This window comes from Marmota marmota, unplaced genomic scaffold, assembly GCF_001458135.2.
Source record: "Marmota marmota marmota unplaced genomic scaffold, marMar, whole genome shotgun sequence".
NCBI lineage: Eukaryota > Metazoa > Chordata > Mammalia > Rodentia > Sciuridae > Marmota > Marmota marmota.
Window position 1 is genome coordinate 26,844,212 of NW_026000019.1, and position 19,369 is coordinate 26,863,580.

Consider the following 19,369-nt stretch of genomic DNA (forward strand, 5'->3'; position numbering starts at 1 on the left):
GTGGGGGGGTATTTTAAAAGGCAGTCACAACTTAGAATGACTATAGTTTTTTGAATAATGAAATCCATTCTTAAAAGGTTCGAAAAAAGAAACCTTTTATGATCTGAAAATATCTCATATTTATGTTTTCTCTTAAATAAAAAAGGTACCAGTAGTTTAAAAAATTGGGAGGGAGAGTTTGGCATTTACTACTACCATTCACATTCTTAAAACAGAAGTGTTTATTTCAAAATAAAATGAAGATTCACATTTTGGTAGATGGAAAATATGCCTCCCAAATTTTCTATTTTAGAACCAAGTTCAACTGCATAAAACTGAACTAAAGATAAAAAATTACAAATAAACAATTTATTTTGAATTTTTTTGGTCCCCATAAGACAAATATTGGCAAAAAATACTAAGAAAACAGTACCTTTTAAATAACCAGCAACCTAATAGGTAATTATATATACTTAAATATTTTACTAAAAAATAAATTTTGTAACTAGAAAGCAGACCCAAAGCCTCAGGACTAAGTTAAATTGCTTCATCAGAATAGACTTTAACTATTTTATAATCTGAATTCAAATTATCTTATTAATTTTTAATCTTCTTAATAACCTGTGAACTTATATAAATATGTCAGGTAACAGATTATCTGCAAATAAGAAATAAGACTCTTGAAAAAAAATAGACTCAAAACCTTGTGCAATTATATCTATTTAACAATTATGAAACCTATGCTGATGTAGTTTTTTAAAACCTATATGATTATGTGTGTAAGTTATTAATATTTCAAAGAAAACTATAAAAGTTGGCATTGTGGTACAAATAAATACAGTGTTTATTACATCTTCTGGATGAACTCAAGACACATGTCATGTGGCTCCTATCTAATGTCAATACGGGATTGTGGCTCATGGTAAAGTACTTGCCTCGAGTGTGTGAGGCCCTGTAATCAATTCTCAGCACCATATTTGAATGAATGAATGAATGAATGAATAAATAAAGGTATTGTGTCTATCTACAACTAAGAAAATATTTAAAAAAAAAAAAAAGACTACACGGTTTCTTCCAATTATCATCTGATGTCACTTAATGAATGTGATGTGATCAAATGAATGTGATCTAGTTAATTGAATAAACCCTGAAAACTTATATCTGCTGTTACTCAGTTTTCTGTGATACTGTAATACTTCTAGACTTTCTGTAGACACCATGTGAAACAAATGTTGAATTAGAATCAATACAAGAAACATTTTAAAAACTCCAAAATCACTTTTTCGAGAGACTACTAGAAGAAGTTACAGACTACTGAAAAAGATTCTAGCTATCTTTCTGTTTGGAAAGAGCTGTTCCTTTCAAATTTCTGATAACCTTTCCTGTAAAAACTCTCCCCTAATCATTTATGAGTTCTTCATATAGTAGCCCTGTGCTTCAAAGGTCAATTCACTGAAGGTAGAGAAATAAACAATGTATTGAATACCTACTATGTTTTAAGAACTATGTCAGTACTTGGTTTAATATTTCACTCAGACTTCTCAACAAGCCAGGAAGAGGTAACTATTTATATATACTGTATTAGAGGTAAAAACACTGAGGCTCTGAATAGTATATCCCTAAAGTTTTTAAGTTTTTGTAAGTAGTAGAACAATGCTGGATAAAAATCTAGATTTATATGACTCCAAAGCCCATGTTATATGATTGTCTACAGAAAATATGCTGCATCAGCCACGCCCCCCACCAAATTTCATTTTTTCCCCACTAAACTAAAAGCTGACTCACAGCTGAATGGAAAAACTTTTTTTTTAATTTCTAAATAAGACTGCATAATGCTATAGAAAAAAAACTATACTTTTTACTTTTTTTAACTCTTTAAGCCAATGCATTGAATATATACATATGTATAAATATATAATATACATTTTTAAAAGATTCATTCTAAGTCTGATAATAAAGCTTTTTTTAAACTAAATTAAGGAAAACAAACCACTAAACAAGTAGCAGACATTTCTTATAAGAACCTTATATTTAGTTCCTCTTTCACTACTTTTCTGGGTTTCCTAGCACTGATCTATCCAGGCACATGTGTGTCTTGTCTGGTCCTCAGAATTTTGGTTTGGCAATATCTTTCGCTACCCATTACATTTTTGCTATAATTATCTATAGTATATGTTATGCTCCCAGAGAACATATAAATAACATTTCATTGGTTAAGTACAAGGACTGGAAGTTGGAGATTAAAGAAGTTCAATCACAGAATACTGTTTTACAAAGTTACAGCAAAATGTGCAAACTTACAAGGCTAACCAAGGAAAACGGACAACCTGGTATAATCTTTTTAACTTGGCTTTGCTTTAATTTTTCCTTTAGAAGATATTGGATGAATATAAAAAAAGCTATTGGATGAAAACACAGTACTGAATATCATACAATACTGTATATTCATAAGCAAAAGTGAACTCTGATCCATACCTAGAACCATATAAAAAATTAACTCATGGATCACAGACCTGAATATAAAAGGTAAAACCATAAAAGTTTTAAAATAAAAAGCATGAGAGAAAAATCTTTGTGACCTTGAGTTAGACAAATATTTCTTTTTTTTAATTTACAGAAAAAAAAACTGTTCTAATTAGTTATATGATAGCAGAATATATTTCAATTCATTATACATAAGTGGAGTATAACTTTCCATTTCTCTGGTTATACACAATGTAAAGTTGCACCACATGTGCAGTACCTAGGGTAATGATGTTCATCTCATCCCACCATCATTCCTGCCCCCAAAGTATTTCTTAAGAGAACAAAAACACAATCCATAAAGAAAAAGCTGACAAATTAGACTTCATCAAAATTAAAATTTTCTTCTATTTAAAAAACAGTGATAAGGAAATTAAAAGACAAGTAAAAAATCAGGAGAAAATATTTCCAAATCACATATTTGATAAAAGACTTGTATCTGGAATATAAAAAGAACTGTCAAAGATTATGGATTGCTGAACACATGGAAATGCCAGGAAGCTTCATGCTCCGCCTACATATTTTGTCCTGTGTGTCTCTCCCACATGATTGTTCATCAGAATCCTTTGTAATTATAATAAACTACCAGACATAAACTCTTCCTTGCATTTGTTGTTGTTGTTGTTGTTTGTTTGGGGAGATTACTTGGGATGGAACCAAGAGGGTTCTACCTCTGAGTTATATATTTTATTTTTAAACAGGGTCTTGCTAAGTTGCCCAGATTGGCCTCAAACTTATGATCCTCCTGCCTCATCCTTCTGAGTAACTGAATTACAGGAATGCACCAACATGCCCCTGCTGGCTTCAATGAAGCTGTTTGCCATGTTGTGAGCTGATTTTTGAAGAGACCCAGGAAGAAGGAACTGAGAAATCTCCAACTGACAGCAAAAAACAGTCCAACATCCCACAAGGAGCTAAATTCTGACAATCATGTGAATTTAGGAATGGATCCTTCCCTGGTTGAATCTTGAAATGAGATTGTACCCCTAGATTAAACCCTGCAATAGAAAACTCAAAAGCTGTGCCTGGCTTCCTGATCCACAGAAACTGTGAAATACTAAATGGGTTTTGATTCAAGCTGCTAAAACAAAACAGGACAAAACAAACAAATGAACAAAAATAAGTCCCAAATCAATTATAAGAAAATAAGTCAATTTTAAAAAATGAACAAAAGATATGAACAGAGACTTCTCCAAAGATGATATATAGATGGCAAATAAGCACATAAAAGGATAGTCAAAATTATTAATCATTAGGGAAATGTTAATAATTTAAAATTAAAGCCACAATGAGATATTACTACACACCTTTTAGAATCCCTAAAATCTAAAAGACTGGCTATGTCAGTGTTGGCCAGGGTATGGAGGCACTGGAACTCACATAAACTGCTGGTGGTAATGTAAAATGTACAACCACTTTGGGGAATAGTTTGGCAGTTTCTTAAATATATACTTACTACATAACCTAGCCATTCCAGTTCTACATATTTACACAAATGAAAGCACATATTCTTTACAAAGACTTATAGATATTCATAATAGTTTTATATGTAGTAGCCAAAAGTTGTAAAATGAATGAAGAAACAAATTAGAAACACTATACCAAAACAGCTAAGAAATGCAACCATGTAGATAAATCTCAAGATAATTATTCTGGAAGAATATGTATATCCTTTTACACAAAATTCTAAAAAATGTAAACTATAGTAACAGAATGAAGGGTGATTGCCTGGTGACAGAGGACAGTAATGAACACGAAGGATATGAAGAAATCAAAAACTTCTGGGAATGATGGACATGCTAATTATTTTGACTATGGTGATGGTTTCACAGACATATACTTGTCCAAACTTATAAAATGCACAGTTAAATACTGTTTTTATATATCTCAAAAATATTTGTTTTCTAAAAAAATTAAAAAAAAAAAAAAAAAAAAAAACCCCTAACCTTTACTTTAAAGAATACACAGCATTGGCATGGCATATAAAATTTTACTATTAATTTTAATTATAAGTTATATTAAATAATGAATCTTTACTTCATGTAGCAAAGAATTAAATTCAAATCAGCCATATATTTTATTCTTGGATACACAGAATTATAGTTCCTAACTCCTCATTAGTTAATGGAATAGAAATTCAAGAACAACACTAAATGTTCAAATGTTACTGATTATAACAGCACAAAATTAAAGTTTTATTTGAGAATGACAAAGACCATGACAAATGGTTTTACAAATGGTAATTTATTCTACAAGTTTTTATAAATTTTCCAGTTTCCAACAGTTGGAACTGAGGTTCCATACGTATTTATTTATTTATAAAAATAAATAAATAAATAAAAGCTATTGTGTCCATCTACAATTTTTAAAATATTAAAAAATAAAGGTATTTTTTTTAACACATACGTATTCTCTTCTACTCGCAGCTAATCATCCATCCTGCTGGCTTAAAGTGTGATATCCATATTATGGATTATACACAACCTCAAAGTCTACCCCAAAAAGAGTTCCATTGTGGATTACCAGCAATGTGTTAAAATAAATATCACACAATCATTAGCCTTAAGATTTTTTCAGGAAAAACCACTGAGTGTCAGTGTTCAGATTTGCTAATGTCAAAAGTTAAACAACTCAGGATCCAAAATGAACAAGTCATTGCATATAGGGGAAGGAAAGGAAATGACATGAGTGTTTCAGACCTTAATCATGAGTCAGATCATAAATTATCAAGTTTTTCTAACTATAATAATTGCTCCCTCCATAGTTAAGTTTTGTGACATCATCAAAAACTTGTAACAATTTCTTTTTAAATGTAAAATGATTTAATAGACTACTTTGCTAGTTTCTTTATATGAGAAAAAATTCTAAGACTATTTATAAATAAATTTAATTAGAAACAGTTCTATCAACTTTTATATTTTTAAAACTCATTGCCATTATTAAAAACCACCTCCATTTTCAAGATTTGGAAAACTTTTGATTCTCAAGGAACACTTTAAATATTATTCTATTTTTGTAAATCTGGTTTTAGATCCATATGCTCTTTCATTTTTCTTTGTAGTACTACTTCAAATAAACTATCAAAAATTGTTCTTCAACTTTCTCCATGCTTTGTTTTAAACAGAAAAACATTAATACAGATGAAGAACAAACACTGACTTATTTATTTTCCTTCAGAACATTAGTCAAGGATAAAACAGCTCTATTCTTACATTTACATGTATGTAAACCAATCATAATAGTCTCTTTATCTAACACTCTACCTTTATAGCGCTCCTGTCTTTAAAACAGACACATAAATCCTCAGTTCTCTTCCCTTTAATTATATCTAGGCTATCTCTTCTTCCTTTAAGGGTCAAATTTACCAAACTCTCCATCTAATTTCTCTCCTGTTCTCTTCTGTCTTTAGTTGGGATTCTGTTCTGATTACTCTACCATAAATGTGATCTCAAGTCACCAATGATTTCTATGTTTACAAAAACCAAATGGTATTTTTCATTTCTCGTTCTCAGAGAGCTCTGTAACATCTGATAGTGCTGATCACCTACATTTGAACTCTTCTTCCTTGACTCCACATTTTAAAATAAAATAAACAGGTTGATTTTTTTCCCCTTCTTCCAATTCTCCTTCTATATCTCTAATAATTTCCTCTGTATTTACCTGTTAATTCTTGTTCCTCCCACACTATTTCCTTAAATGGCCTTCGGCTTTGTTTTCCACAGGGCTTTGTCTTGGTCTCATTCTCATTGAAAAATAAACCCAAAGGAACTCAAAACATGTTTTGAACAGAGCAATGAAATTAAACTCCAAGTTGATGCCTTTAAAAGGTATGACATTTGTATATAAAAGTTTTATATAGGCAATGCAGGGAAATGAAACAGTGGTGCAATACTTATTTTAGATCAAATCTTGGTTCTGCCACTTTCAACCTATGTCAAAATAGAAAAATTAATGAATTCTGTGCCTCAGTTTCTCCATCTATAAAATGAGAATAATAATTCTACCTGTCTCATAGGAATATTGTAAGGATTAAAGAATGACATATTGTACACTGCATAAATTATTACTAAATTTAAATTACAAAACTGCCAGCTCTTCAAGAATCAAATCATTAATTCATGAGCCTACCTTGTAATTTGACAACTTCTGTTGTTTTTTGCTACGGCTATTTTTCAAAATGCAATCTAAAAAGGGAGATGAAACAACTACATATGGAAAAATACATTATAAAATAGTACAACTACTAAATAGAGCAAACAAATAATGAACACTTGGGAAACTATCCTGATCTAGATGAATCTGTCCCTCATTCTGAGAATTTTAGTTGTTTATGGATGTTTATTTTATTTATTTGTATGTGGTGCTGAGGATCAAACCCAGTGCCTCAGGCATGCTAGGCAAGTGCTCTACCACTGAGCCACAACCCCAGCCCCTCATTCTGAGAATTTTAAAGACTTCATATTATTCATGAGTTTGCTTTGTTGGAATAAGGCTGGGAAAGGGAGGGGGATGGAGAGAGAATTATTTGTGGGCTGCAGTTGGACAGGAGGAATAATTTCTAATGTTCTATAACACAACAGGATAACTATGTATGACAACAATTAATTTTACATTTCAAAAGAGAGGATTTTGAATATTCCCAGCACAAAGAAATAATAAATGTTTGAAATGATGGATATGTCAATTACCCTGATACAATCATCACACTGTATATGTGTACTGAAATATCACACAATACCTCATATAAACATGTTCAATTGTGTATCAATTAAAATAAATATTTTAAATTATTCTTTGTGTCAATGGCTATTCTATGCAAATTCTAGTTATATAGACTATTGAAAAATCATTTTTCAAACATAAAACTTTCTTTTTTATTTTAGCAAGAACCCATAAAAATGTTTTTTTATGTTAGCAAGCAATCTGTCATAGAGCCAAGGAACAAATGACTAAATCCCCTAAAACCACACAACTGTAAATCATATTTAACAAGGAGATTGAGATCAAAAGTTTCTGATCTCAAGGATCTAGCATGCCTCATACAGAATCCATAACAGAATTCACTTACACATAAAAACTACTCTTCTCAATGAGAAGCTCTAAGGAAACAAAAATTAAAATTAGTCTGCTTTGGATAACATACTTCCTTTTTAAGAAACAGCAAAAATATTTCTTTTTCAACACATTGATAATTCGCTACTATTTTGAAAAAACAGAACTTCCAAGGCCTATTTATTCTATTCCTTGTTTTAAAATTAGAAGCTGTATTTAAAATCTTTAGACTGTTAAGTTATTCTTTTAAAAATATTTTTAATTGTTGATGGACCTTTATTTTATTTATTAGTATATGGTGCTGAGAATCAAATCCAATGCCTCACACATGCTAGGCAAGTACTCTACCACTGAGCCACAACCCCAATCCCTAAGTTATTCTTTGGTATTACAAAAATGTAACTTAATGAAGTGCTTAATCTGTATGTAACCAGGTAATTTTAACAAACAGATAATTTGAAGTAAAAACTCCACCAAAGCTGTCTAGCAGATTTGGCAACAAATTTGGTTTTGGAAGGCAAGTATAATTTGCTATTTATATAATCTGTAATATATCTAAAAGCACTAGATATAAAGAAAAAAGACTCTGTATGGGAAGAAAAAAAATCATTGTATTAACTTAGAATCCCTCAATTGTCCTCATTTTAATGCTTACAGTTTTTATTCCTTAAACTATTCAACCTCTTTGCCTCAATTTTCATCTATAAAATAGGACTAGAAATACTTATATAAGTATGTAAGGAACTAATTAGCTTATGCATTGGACAGAGCTTTGTTAACTATTAAGTTTGCATATATTAAAGTTGTCAATAATTATATGTAATGATATACAATAGAAAAAGGATATACAGAGAGAATGTTGCTGATACAATAATTAAGTAAACCTAAGTTAAGTGAATAGACAACCCTATTCTAATTTTTACAACCTGTTTATTAAAAGTTAGAAAAAAAGCCTTCCAAAATAAGTAGTTTTTAATTCCCTCTTCTCTGATAACACTTTTTTTTTAAAAATTTGTCTTGCCAAACTCATTTATTCACACTTTTCTCCAGGCAGAATTTGGCTGACACAACATGAAAGTAGAGATTAAAAAATAGCCAAAGATCCACATGTATGCTTTAAGATGTAAAATCTTAGAAACAAATGATGAAGCTGGATCTTTTTGAAGGAAGTTTATAAATGGACTAATTTCCTTTGGTTACTAGGCAATTCTTCCTGCCTATGAAGATTTTAGACACATACTGTCATGAACATACATGGGTGCACAAATATATATAACAATTGTTTTGTGTATATCATTTATACAGGATATATATATATAAGTAAACATAAATTTCTTAGAAATAGCATGCATTAGAAAAACATGCCTTTCTGCATGTATTAGGTATTAATCTAGGCATTAATTTAGGAAATATTGTTTTCTATGAGACTTTTTCGGTGGCCAACTATGGGAATAAACCTTTGGCAAACATTTTGAACAAATAACATCACTAGTCAACCTTTTTGCAATTATCAGAGGATTTCCTAGAGTCTGTCCTAAATTTCAAGTTTCTGACTCATGTGGCTTGAATTTATACAGATACTAAACACCACCCACCAAAAAAAAGCAGTGAGGTCTAACAACAACCCCTTTCAAATTGCTCCCATCAAATATTTAAAAATAAGAATGTACCTCCAAGTTCTACCTATTGATGTAGAAGGCTGTCAAACATTTCACTTAAGTAATTTCTTTAGTTCTCAAGATTAAGAAAAGAAAAAAAGCTGATTCATCCCTGACTAGTGAAACCATAATTGAACAAAAGAGAAGTCATCACTAACTAAACTTTCTGTGGGATTTTGCACTGCTTATGTTACTTGAATCAGCAAAATAGATTCAAATTTCTTTAAACAAAACAATGGGAAAACAGCTTTTAAATGATCATGAAAATCAATGAATTTTCATCACTGTGACTTCTCTCAGCGAAATGTGCTTAAAACAATTCTGAGTGGCAGGTATTGTGCTGAGTGTAAGGGTGCTAATAAAGAAGCATATGACATGCCTGGCACAGTGGCACACACATATAATCCCAGCAGCTCGGGAGGCTGAGACAGGAGGATCGCGAGCTCAAAACCAGCCTCAGCAAAAAGTGAGGCACTAAGCAACTCAGTGAGACCTGTCTCTAAATAAAATACAAAATAGGGCTGGGGATATTGGTCAGTGGTCAAGTGCCCCTGAGTTCAATCCCTGGTATTCACCCCCTGCCACAAAAAAGAAGCATGACACTTCCCATCTTTAAGAGGCTTAAAAAATAGATAAGAGATGAGCCTTTTAGATGAATTAGGAACCAACAGAAGAAAGAATTTTAAAAATAATACTAATATGGGTTGTGTGGTATAATAAAGTTCATGAAGTATAAGGACCCACCACAGCAGCCCAGAAGAGTGGCCCCAGGCTCTTCCTTCTGCTTAAAGTTGCTAGCTTACAAAGCAAGAGAAACCTTTAACGAAACCAACCCTATTTCCTGGTCACAAATGAATGGAACATGAAGCATGAGCCAAGACTGCCATAGTACTCCTTCATATGAGACAGTGACCACCTTTTTAAGTTTGAATCAGTAACGTGTGAAAAAGACTAAAGTAGAATCGCTGGGCCTGATGTTGAATAAGGAGTTACAACAAGTTATTATTTCAGTTTTCCATGAGGACTTGTGTACCTTCCAGTGTATACAGTGTAAGCACAGAGGGACTATTTGGCTGCTGAGCCAGTCCTCTGTGCTTCTTCAATTTCTACATATCCTATAGTAAGTCCCTATTATTTAAGGTTCTCCTTAGAATCCATACCTATATATGAAATGCTAATAAATGTTTTGTAAGTGACCAAGAAGGACTGAAATGCTCAAATATGGTATGGTACTATACCTAGAATACATGAAATACCTGGAAAGAGGGAGAAACAAACATCTTCGAGGCAGGCATATATCTACCTGCAGCTCAGTTTCTCCTCTTTTATTATGCAAGTGTTTGAAATAGATGAAAAGATACTTTCAAGTGTTTAGTCTTTATTTATAGGACAGAAAACTTAAAAATAAATAAATAAAAATTTCCAAAAGTAGGCATCAATCTCATTTGAAAAAGAAATATCAAATGAGTAGGGATATATTGGCAAACAGACATTCAGAGCCAACTGAATCAAAGAGAATCCATTCTTTTTGTTGTTGTTATTGCATTTTAAATATACATTTATTTTATTTTTTTGCAGTTCTGAGGATCAAACCCAGTCCCTTATACATGGTATGTAAGCACTCTACTAATGAGCCACAATCCCAGTCCAAGAGCCCATTCTTAATAAGAAACAACCCTAGAAAGATTTTTTTAAAATCCTTTCTCTAGATATTGCTACATGAGAAAGAAGCATCTAAGGGTAAAATTAAAATTTTTATTGAAATGATAGACAAACTAATATATTTCCCCACCTTTCTTCTCAATGTTTTCTTTTTTCCCCTCTCTTGAATCACTTTCTTATCTAACTTTACTTGAGCTTTTCTGAATATTTTTGTTTCATGCTCTTGAAATTATTGTTATATTCTTTAATATCCTCTCCCTCTCTAAAAAGACCGTCATAAAAACACATTAAGAAAAAAATATATTATTTAGCTTTTTTCTTATTCATGTTATCAGTTATGACACGTTCAAAGTGACTTGGAAGTTTGAGAAAAATGTTATTCTCCATCCCCAGCACTCCAAATCATATTAAATGTTTTAATACATTTAAAAGATAAAGGGAAAAGACAAGGTAGTTAGAGGGAAACAAGTTATGAATACTAAGGTAGAGGTAAAAACACTTAAAAAAAATGGAAAGAACAGAAAACTTTTTGGGCCTTTGTCAAAATGTCTGGGTCTATAAGCATTCTTTCTTGCTGACCTATACCAGGAGCTCAGTAGTTATCCAAGAGTGTGTCTACATTAGAGAAATAATGTCAGCAGCTCAACTGTAATAAGATTAAAGGGTACAGGAATGTCGGGCATGAGGGAGTGTAAGTTTGGGAGAGACTTTGTTTATTAAATAATGGTACAATGAACAGTCAATGGCTACTTCTACTTTTTCCAGTTATTAAAACATTTAAAAATATATATTCAATATAAAAAAATATGGCTTGTTTATTGGCTGTGTTATTAATGTCCAGTTCCTGCAAAGCAGAAACTTGAGGCTTCAGAAGTTCTGCATTTGTGAGTTTCCATTATACTAATTTCTGCCAATGAAATTAATAACCTAAGTGGGAGAAAAAGTCTACACCCCCCCTGCACAAGTAATGCCACTTGCATTTTAGGAAAGTATTTTAGAAAAGACCAAGAATGACAAGAGCAAAAAGAACAACAAGAGCAAAAAGAACAATCTAGGTATTTAAGAACCAAATTCCTGTCTCATGACATAATTTAAAGTCATCACAATAAAATTAAATCCCTTTCTCCTACAGTTAAGAAAAAATGCAAGACTATTGTTTAGTAACTCTGCTATCTGGGTCTATACTAACTTTTTCTTTAACATAAAATGCTAAAAAGTGATAAATAACCAATTAGTAAACGAAAAATCTAAACAAAATGTTGAGACAGTCTCAACAGTCTGCCTGAACATCAAAGGGTAGGAGTGGAAATCATTAATTTTCTAACAGTACTTTTCACAGTAAACTAATGAGAAACAGCTTTTCCTACATGCTGGAAAGTGCAACTTGTCTATTTGAAAAAAAAAAAAAAGAACTCTGAAGGGATGGGAGGGAAAGGGAGATGGCACAGGAAAGAAGGTGGAATGAAATAGACATCATTATCCTAAGTATATGTATGAAGATTCTAATGGTGTGAATATACTTTGTATACAACCAGAGATATGAAAAATTGTGTCTGTATGTGTAATATGAATTGTAATGCATTCTACTGTCATATATAGCAAATTCGAATAAAAAATTATTTAAAAAGAACTCTGCGCATCTTCTTTTATAAAAATATTTTTTCTATTAAGAAATATTTTATATCTATTTTTATACCTATTTTTATATCTATTAAATATAAAAATATTTTTATATCTATTAAAATAACTTTTTTTCTTCCCCAGAAAAATGCTACTAACCATGACTTCAATCCATGGTTTCATAACTGTTATTTCTTATATACATTATATTGCTTTCATCAACTAATAAAGTGTTCTGAACTATTAAACAATGAAAGAAAACTATTTGACTACTTGAGTGTTAAAAATATTATTCCGTAGTAACCTCCATAACATACATTTTAATGCATTTGTTTTAACATCCATCAGTCTCCACATAGTGGTAGACACCTTTTTTAAAAGTATATTCCCTCCCCATTTTAAACAATTATATCAATAGTAAATACTCATCAGTCAATACAGTTGAAGTCTTGCTGAAACCCTGTTCTTAGCTGCCCTCTTGCTGCTAAAAAGGAACTTTAGAAATACACAAACTGTCTGAGTGAATAAGGTGAACATAAGGAATCCAATCAAAAGGCAAAGATCATGAGATGCCATGTCTAAAGAATTCCAGATATCTTAGGATATATGAATAATAACTAAAAATATATAAAACATTTTATCTCCCTAATCAACAAATGCCAAAATTTTTTGCCCTAAAATTCTGAGCTGCTAGATATTTATAGTTTAGGAAAAGAATTACTAGTAACTGAGAATTTTAGTAATAGTGAGTAGCAACAATAATCAGAGAATCAATTATTTATTTCTATTGTTAGTATAAACTTACTTCTAGCCATATACATCCCCTCATATTCTTTTTTTTTAAAAAAAAGACAAAAAAAAAAAAAAAAGGAAGGAAGGCTTAGGTTATAAACCATTGAGGAATTCCAAGTCACTTATATATTTCTGGTTTAACATACAGCACTCTATAGAGATATTCACATGGCACCTCTATGAAGAATATATTGTCATTTTGTAGGAAAGGTAAATGGAATGTAAATAGCTATACATTTGTTTCCATTTAGTCTAACATCTGTAAAATTCAGCCATGCTAGTATAAACATTTACATTTGCATAACCTGAATGATTATCTAATGTATTCTTCACCAACAAAGTAAATACTGAAGAGAAGAAAGAGGAATAAAGATTCCCTAGAACACAGATCTAAACATTCCACAATATGTTAATGAGTCCATGATTCATCTTTAATTCATCTAAAACCTACATTCATCTTAAATTCCTCAATAACCAAATGGAAATTGGCTTTAAAAGCCTAAATATGAAATGTTTATGCTTTTAATTTTCCTTTGGTTATAAACACATAGTATGGTTATAGGGATAATTGAGAATAAAGATCAATACACAGCTTATATTTTCTAAATATACAGTCATAGTCTAATTCCATGTGTGCCTTCATGATGCTAAACAGCTCAAAGTCAAGTATATATATAGCACTGAGAGTATTCCACTCACATATTTATTCTATATTGATTGCTTCCTATCTCTCACATCTTTCTATCTCCAACAATATTCAGCCCAATGTCTTATACACAGTAAGTACTTACAAATATTTGCATATTTTTTCAAAATGAACTTACCCTTCGAAAGGACACAACATAAAATGTATCTCCCCTTCTGCGGATGGCTTCAAAGAAGTCTTGATAACTTCTGGGTGAAGCATAGTACACTTGTAGCTCATTCCCTGAGTTCCTACTAAAGTAAGAAAAAGGTAGAGTGTTAACAAGTAAAAAATGTCTAATCCTCCCCAAAATACTTTCTACTCTTAAGTCTATGTCTGAATTATAAGAGTCTTTTCAACAAAAAAAATCAGTAGCATTATAGAAATCATTTTTATTTTTTTACTTCTTAAAAATTATTTTAAATTGATACATAAAAATTACACATATTTCCGGGGCACAATCTGATGTTTTGATACATGTGTACGTTGTTATAATGTTCAAACCAGAGTAAGCATACTTATCACCTCAAACATTTATCATTTCATTATGGTAAAGGCATTCAAAATACTCTATTCTAAAATCATGGCAAGGTAAATGGATGGAGTTGGAGAATATAATGCTAAGTGAAATAAGCCAATCCCCCAAAACCAAAGGCTGAATATGATATGAGGGTGCTGACTCATAATGACCATGGGGCGGGAAGCATGGGAGGAATGGAGGAATTTTATAGTTAGGGCAAAGGGTAGGGAGGGGAAAAGAGGGGTGTGATGGAATAGGAATGATGGTGGAATGAGTTAGACATCTTTACCCTAAGTTAATGGATGAAGACATGAATGGTGTGAAAATACTTTGTGTATAATCAGTGACTTGAAAAATTGTGCTCTATATGTGTAATATGAAATTAATTGCATTCTGCCATCATGTATAACAAATTAGAATAAATAAATAATTTTTTAAAAATACTCTATTCTAATGTTTTTGAAATATACAGTACATAATCATTAGCTATGGTCACTCTTCTACACACCAGAACACCAAAACTTATTTCTCTTATCTAACTGTGACTTAGTACCCATTGATCAACCTTTCCCCATCTATCCTGTCCTCCTGTTCTCCCCAGCATCAGGTAATCACCATTCTATTCCCAACTTCCATGGGATCAGTTTTCAGATTCCATATATGAACAAGATCAATGCAGTATTTGTTCTTTCTGTGCCTGAATAATGTTCCCCAGTTCCAGTCATGTTGTCACAAATAACAGGATTTCCTTTTTATAGATGAATAATATCCCATTATGTATACAGACCATATTTTCTTCATTTATTCATTACGTACAATTAGCTTGTTTCCATTTTTTCACTATTGTGAAAAGGGCTGCAATAAACATGCAAGTGCAGATGTTTGGTAGTGACTTTTTTTTTTTTAAAGAGAGAGAGAGAATTTTTTAATATTTATTTTTTAAGTTTTCGGCGGACACAACATCTGTGTTTGTATGTGGTGCTGAGGATTGAACCCAGCAGCACGCATGCCAGGCGAGTGAGCTACCGCTTGAGCCACATCCCCAGCCCTGGTAGTAACTTTTAAAGTAACATTTTGAAAAACCCCAAATTAGGATATTTATAAGGTCCAGTTCTAAAATTCTCATTTCTGAATCAAGGTTCTAAAATATAATATATGGTCAAATATACTGTAAAACATGAAATTTTTTTAAAATTATCAAAACCAAAGATTTCTCCATAAGTTTGTATGATTTAAAAAATTTTATAATGAAAATTAAGTCTGAAGAAATGTTATTTTTCACCATTCTGTCAAATATACGAAGGTGATCTTGCCTATGAGGCTACATCAAAAATGAAAAGAATCTAGGTTTAGAAACAAATACACCTGGTTTTGAATTCTTGGTCTACTTGCGTGGACATTCTTCAGGGTATGGATCTCTCTGAGTAACCCCAGTTTCCTCATGAATAAAATGAATATAACCACAGAAGCCTTGGAGGATTTTTAATGGAGTCAGAGATGTCATCTATGTAAATGACCAAGGATGAGTCCTGTTCTATAGGAGTCATTCCACAAGTGCTAGCTACTGACATGAAAAGCACCATATAGGCACCTTGATAATTTAATGAACAAACTTTAATAATACCTCAAACTATATCATATGTGAAAAGATATACTCAAATGATACTAAGTAGTTCTTAATAATATTTTTAGTCTTTAGTGTTGAACACAATAAACCAACATCCAGAAGAATGAATGGGACCCTATAATGCTTCATTCTTCTCCAAAGAGAAAAACTTTTATTATCAATAAAATATTATTAACTTAAGAGAGAAAAAGATTGACCTAAATGGAAACTATAAATGAGCTATAAGTTCTTCCTTTGAGGGGCTGGGGTGATGGCTCAGTGGTAGAGCACTTGCCTAGCATGTGTGAGGCACTGGGTTCGATTCTCAGCACCACATATAAATAAATAAAGTTCTATCAACAACTTAAAACTTTTTTTTTAAAAAAGATCTTCCTTTGAAACAACTGCATTTGCTCATTAGACAGTGCTTGATTACAGTATTTTGGATATACAGACAATTCTTGTTATTTCTGGTAGATGTGCTCTAAAGAGTCACCACTAACAATGAATTAGTGAATCCTAAGACAAATAAATACAGGATTGGGTTCATGTAAGCCTCTGAAAGATGATTATATTTTGGTCGTTCAATATGTAACCTCATTTTATGCATGTTTTTGTTTAAGGACACTTTCTTTAATAAACATTGAACTTACAGCCAAAAGCATGGTAGCTCATGCCTGAATAAAACTTTACAATACCTTGGATCTGTCATGGGCTTAGGTACACTAGACAGCACCTCAGCAATATGCTTGGGGCCCTTTTAAATAGGACAATTGCCAATAAAAGGTGTAAAAATATGAAAAACATGACACTAAATGAACTACGAAAAGGACCTTGTATATACTAAATAATGAAACAAGAAGGTAAAAGGTTGTCTGGTTTAACCTTACCTTAGAATATCTATGCATGTTTCAAAATGCTGTATTATTTGGGGGTTACAAATAACTTTTATTTTCATTTATTTATATTTTGGTATCAAGGATTGAACCCAGGGGTGCTTAACCAGTAAGCCACATTTTTACATTTGATTTAGAGACAAGGTCTTGCTGGTTGCTTAGGGCTTCACTGAGTAGCACAGGGCCTTGCTAAATTGTTAAGGCCAGCTTTGAAATCTTGATCTCTTGCGTCAGCCTCCTGAGTTGCTGGGATTACAGGTGTGTGCCATTGTGTCCAGCTACAAATAAATTTTAGCAATTAAGCAAATATAGAATCCATAAGTAAGATGATCCATGAATGAGAATGGACTGTAACTCATTAAAAATATTTTTAACTAATGAAAAAATACTATGCCATGGTGAAAGATGCTTAATTTCATTTTGTTGCATATGGATTTCCAGTTTTCCCAGCACAATTTGTTGAAGAGACTATCTTTCCTCCGGTATTTGCTTTTGGTGCCTTTGTCCAGTATGAGATAACTGTATTTATGTGGGTTTGATTCTGTGTCCTGTATTCTGTACCAATGGTCTACAAATCTATTTTGGTGCCAATACAATGCCATTTTTGTTATTATTGCTCTGTAGTATAGTTGCTTTTACTATTTCTATGAGAAGTGTCATTGGGATTTTGATTGGGATTGCATTAAATCTGTATAGTGCTTTTGGTAGTATGATCATTTTGACAATATTAATTCTGTCTGTCCAAGAACAAGGGAGATCTTTCGATCTTCTAAGGACTTCATTAATTTCTTTCTTTAGCATTCTGTAGTTTGTAGAGGTCCAAGGACCTAGGAATTAGACCACAGACCTTGTGCCTAATAAAAGAAAAAATAGGCCCAAATCTTCATCGTGTCACATTAGTCCCCAACTTCCTTAGTAAGACTCCTAGCACAAGAAATAAAATCAAGAAACAATAAATGGGATGGATTAGTGAAGACACTCCTAGGTATAGTACTTTCTTTGAATTGTTTCAAAATCTTAAGTACTATTTTGTAGTGAAAAGGGAATTTTATGTCAAATGCTAGGGTATGAATTCTGGTTCTGGCACTTGGTTCTATGACAATGAAAAATTACAAAAAAAAAAATTAATGACTTGCCCAGTTTTTTCATATATAAAATATACTTCAAATTATTATATGGATTTAAAGATAAAAATGAATAAAGCATCCAGCAAGACATCTGCATAGAACAGTGAAAAACAATATTCCCCTCCCTTAGGCTTATGAAATAGAGGCAAATCAAGGAGAGGGGAACTATGAGTTTTTAAGATTTTCAGTAAAATTACAAATGAACAGCATTCTGACTAAATCTGCATTTAAGGGACTGAGGAGAGATTATCCTTAGAAATTATCTGACTTTACTCAGAAGTAGTATTTTTTTAGAAGTAGTATATTTTATATGAATTAATATGAAAGGCACAGATTAAGACAAATTAAGGTAAAAAAGAATTATGAATTTCAACTTTACTAAAACACAAGCTATTTTAAATTCCCTGGCCAAAAGCTTCTTGACACTTTCTTACCTGATACTAGTGGTTTCTGTGTATTGGACAGCCATCAACTGAGAATTTGAGCCCTGTTCTAGAGCACCCTGAAAGAGAAAAATAAAAAAAAAAAAAAAGGTCTAATGCCATATAGTGAAATTATATGATGCTATTCCTATGCTGTCTTATTCTATCTTTATATGTACTAAAGAATTCATATTGGTTTTTCTATGGATGTTGTGACAAATTAAGCTCATGTAATTAAACATCAGCATAAAAATCCAAACCCTTTAGCTCACAGTCTCACAGAGATGTGTCTCTTAAACACTTACCCATATAGAGTTTAAAGAAAAAGAACAGAAGTTTAGACCAAGCACAGGTTTTATGAACAAGCTATACAAGTATTACTGGACACATCACAACTTAAATTTATCTAAAATAATTATGTTTATCAATGAAAAGTTCCTAAGCAGTATGAAAAATCCAAAATGAAACTAGATCCCCATTGTTTACTTAAACACAAATATATTCATGCCAATACATTTATGGACTATTTGTAATTAAAGAGATCTCACTGATGACTCACTTGGCAAGAAACCAGTTTAATCTGGAACCATCAGTAGTCCACACATACTACACTAGAAACCTTTCTTTAACATGCATGCGTCTGTGACCTTGTTATAATTCCTGGCAGTTTTGTAAGCTGATCTTCAGAAGAGTTTGGTAAAGGTATCAGAATTCAAAGACATATTACTATTATTACACTATAAAGTGACCCTACTGCTACCCAATCAGTGGCTTAAATAATTGTTTAATTATACATCTCCTGGCATTTGTTTATTTTTGTGCCTTCT

The 19,369-nt window shown here is 31.8% G+C and overlaps 1 protein-coding gene across 3 annotated transcripts in view; it reads right to left on the reverse strand.

Moving 5' to 3' along the window:
- Nucleotides 1-19,369, reverse strand: part of Atf6 (activating transcription factor 6) — a 243,737-nt gene that overhangs the window by 109,852 nt on the left and 114,516 nt on the right. For all 3 annotated transcript variants that reach the window (XM_015491921.2, XM_048810137.1, XM_048810138.1), the window contains exons 13-14: nucleotides 18,555-18,622; nucleotides 14,111-14,225 (exon numbers count right to left, since the gene is read on the reverse strand). In XM_015491921.2, coding sequence (XP_015347407.1) covers nucleotides 14,111-14,225; nucleotides 18,555-18,622 — 183 coding nt within the window. The remainder of the gene's footprint in view (nucleotides 1-14,110; nucleotides 14,226-18,554; nucleotides 18,623-19,369) is intronic.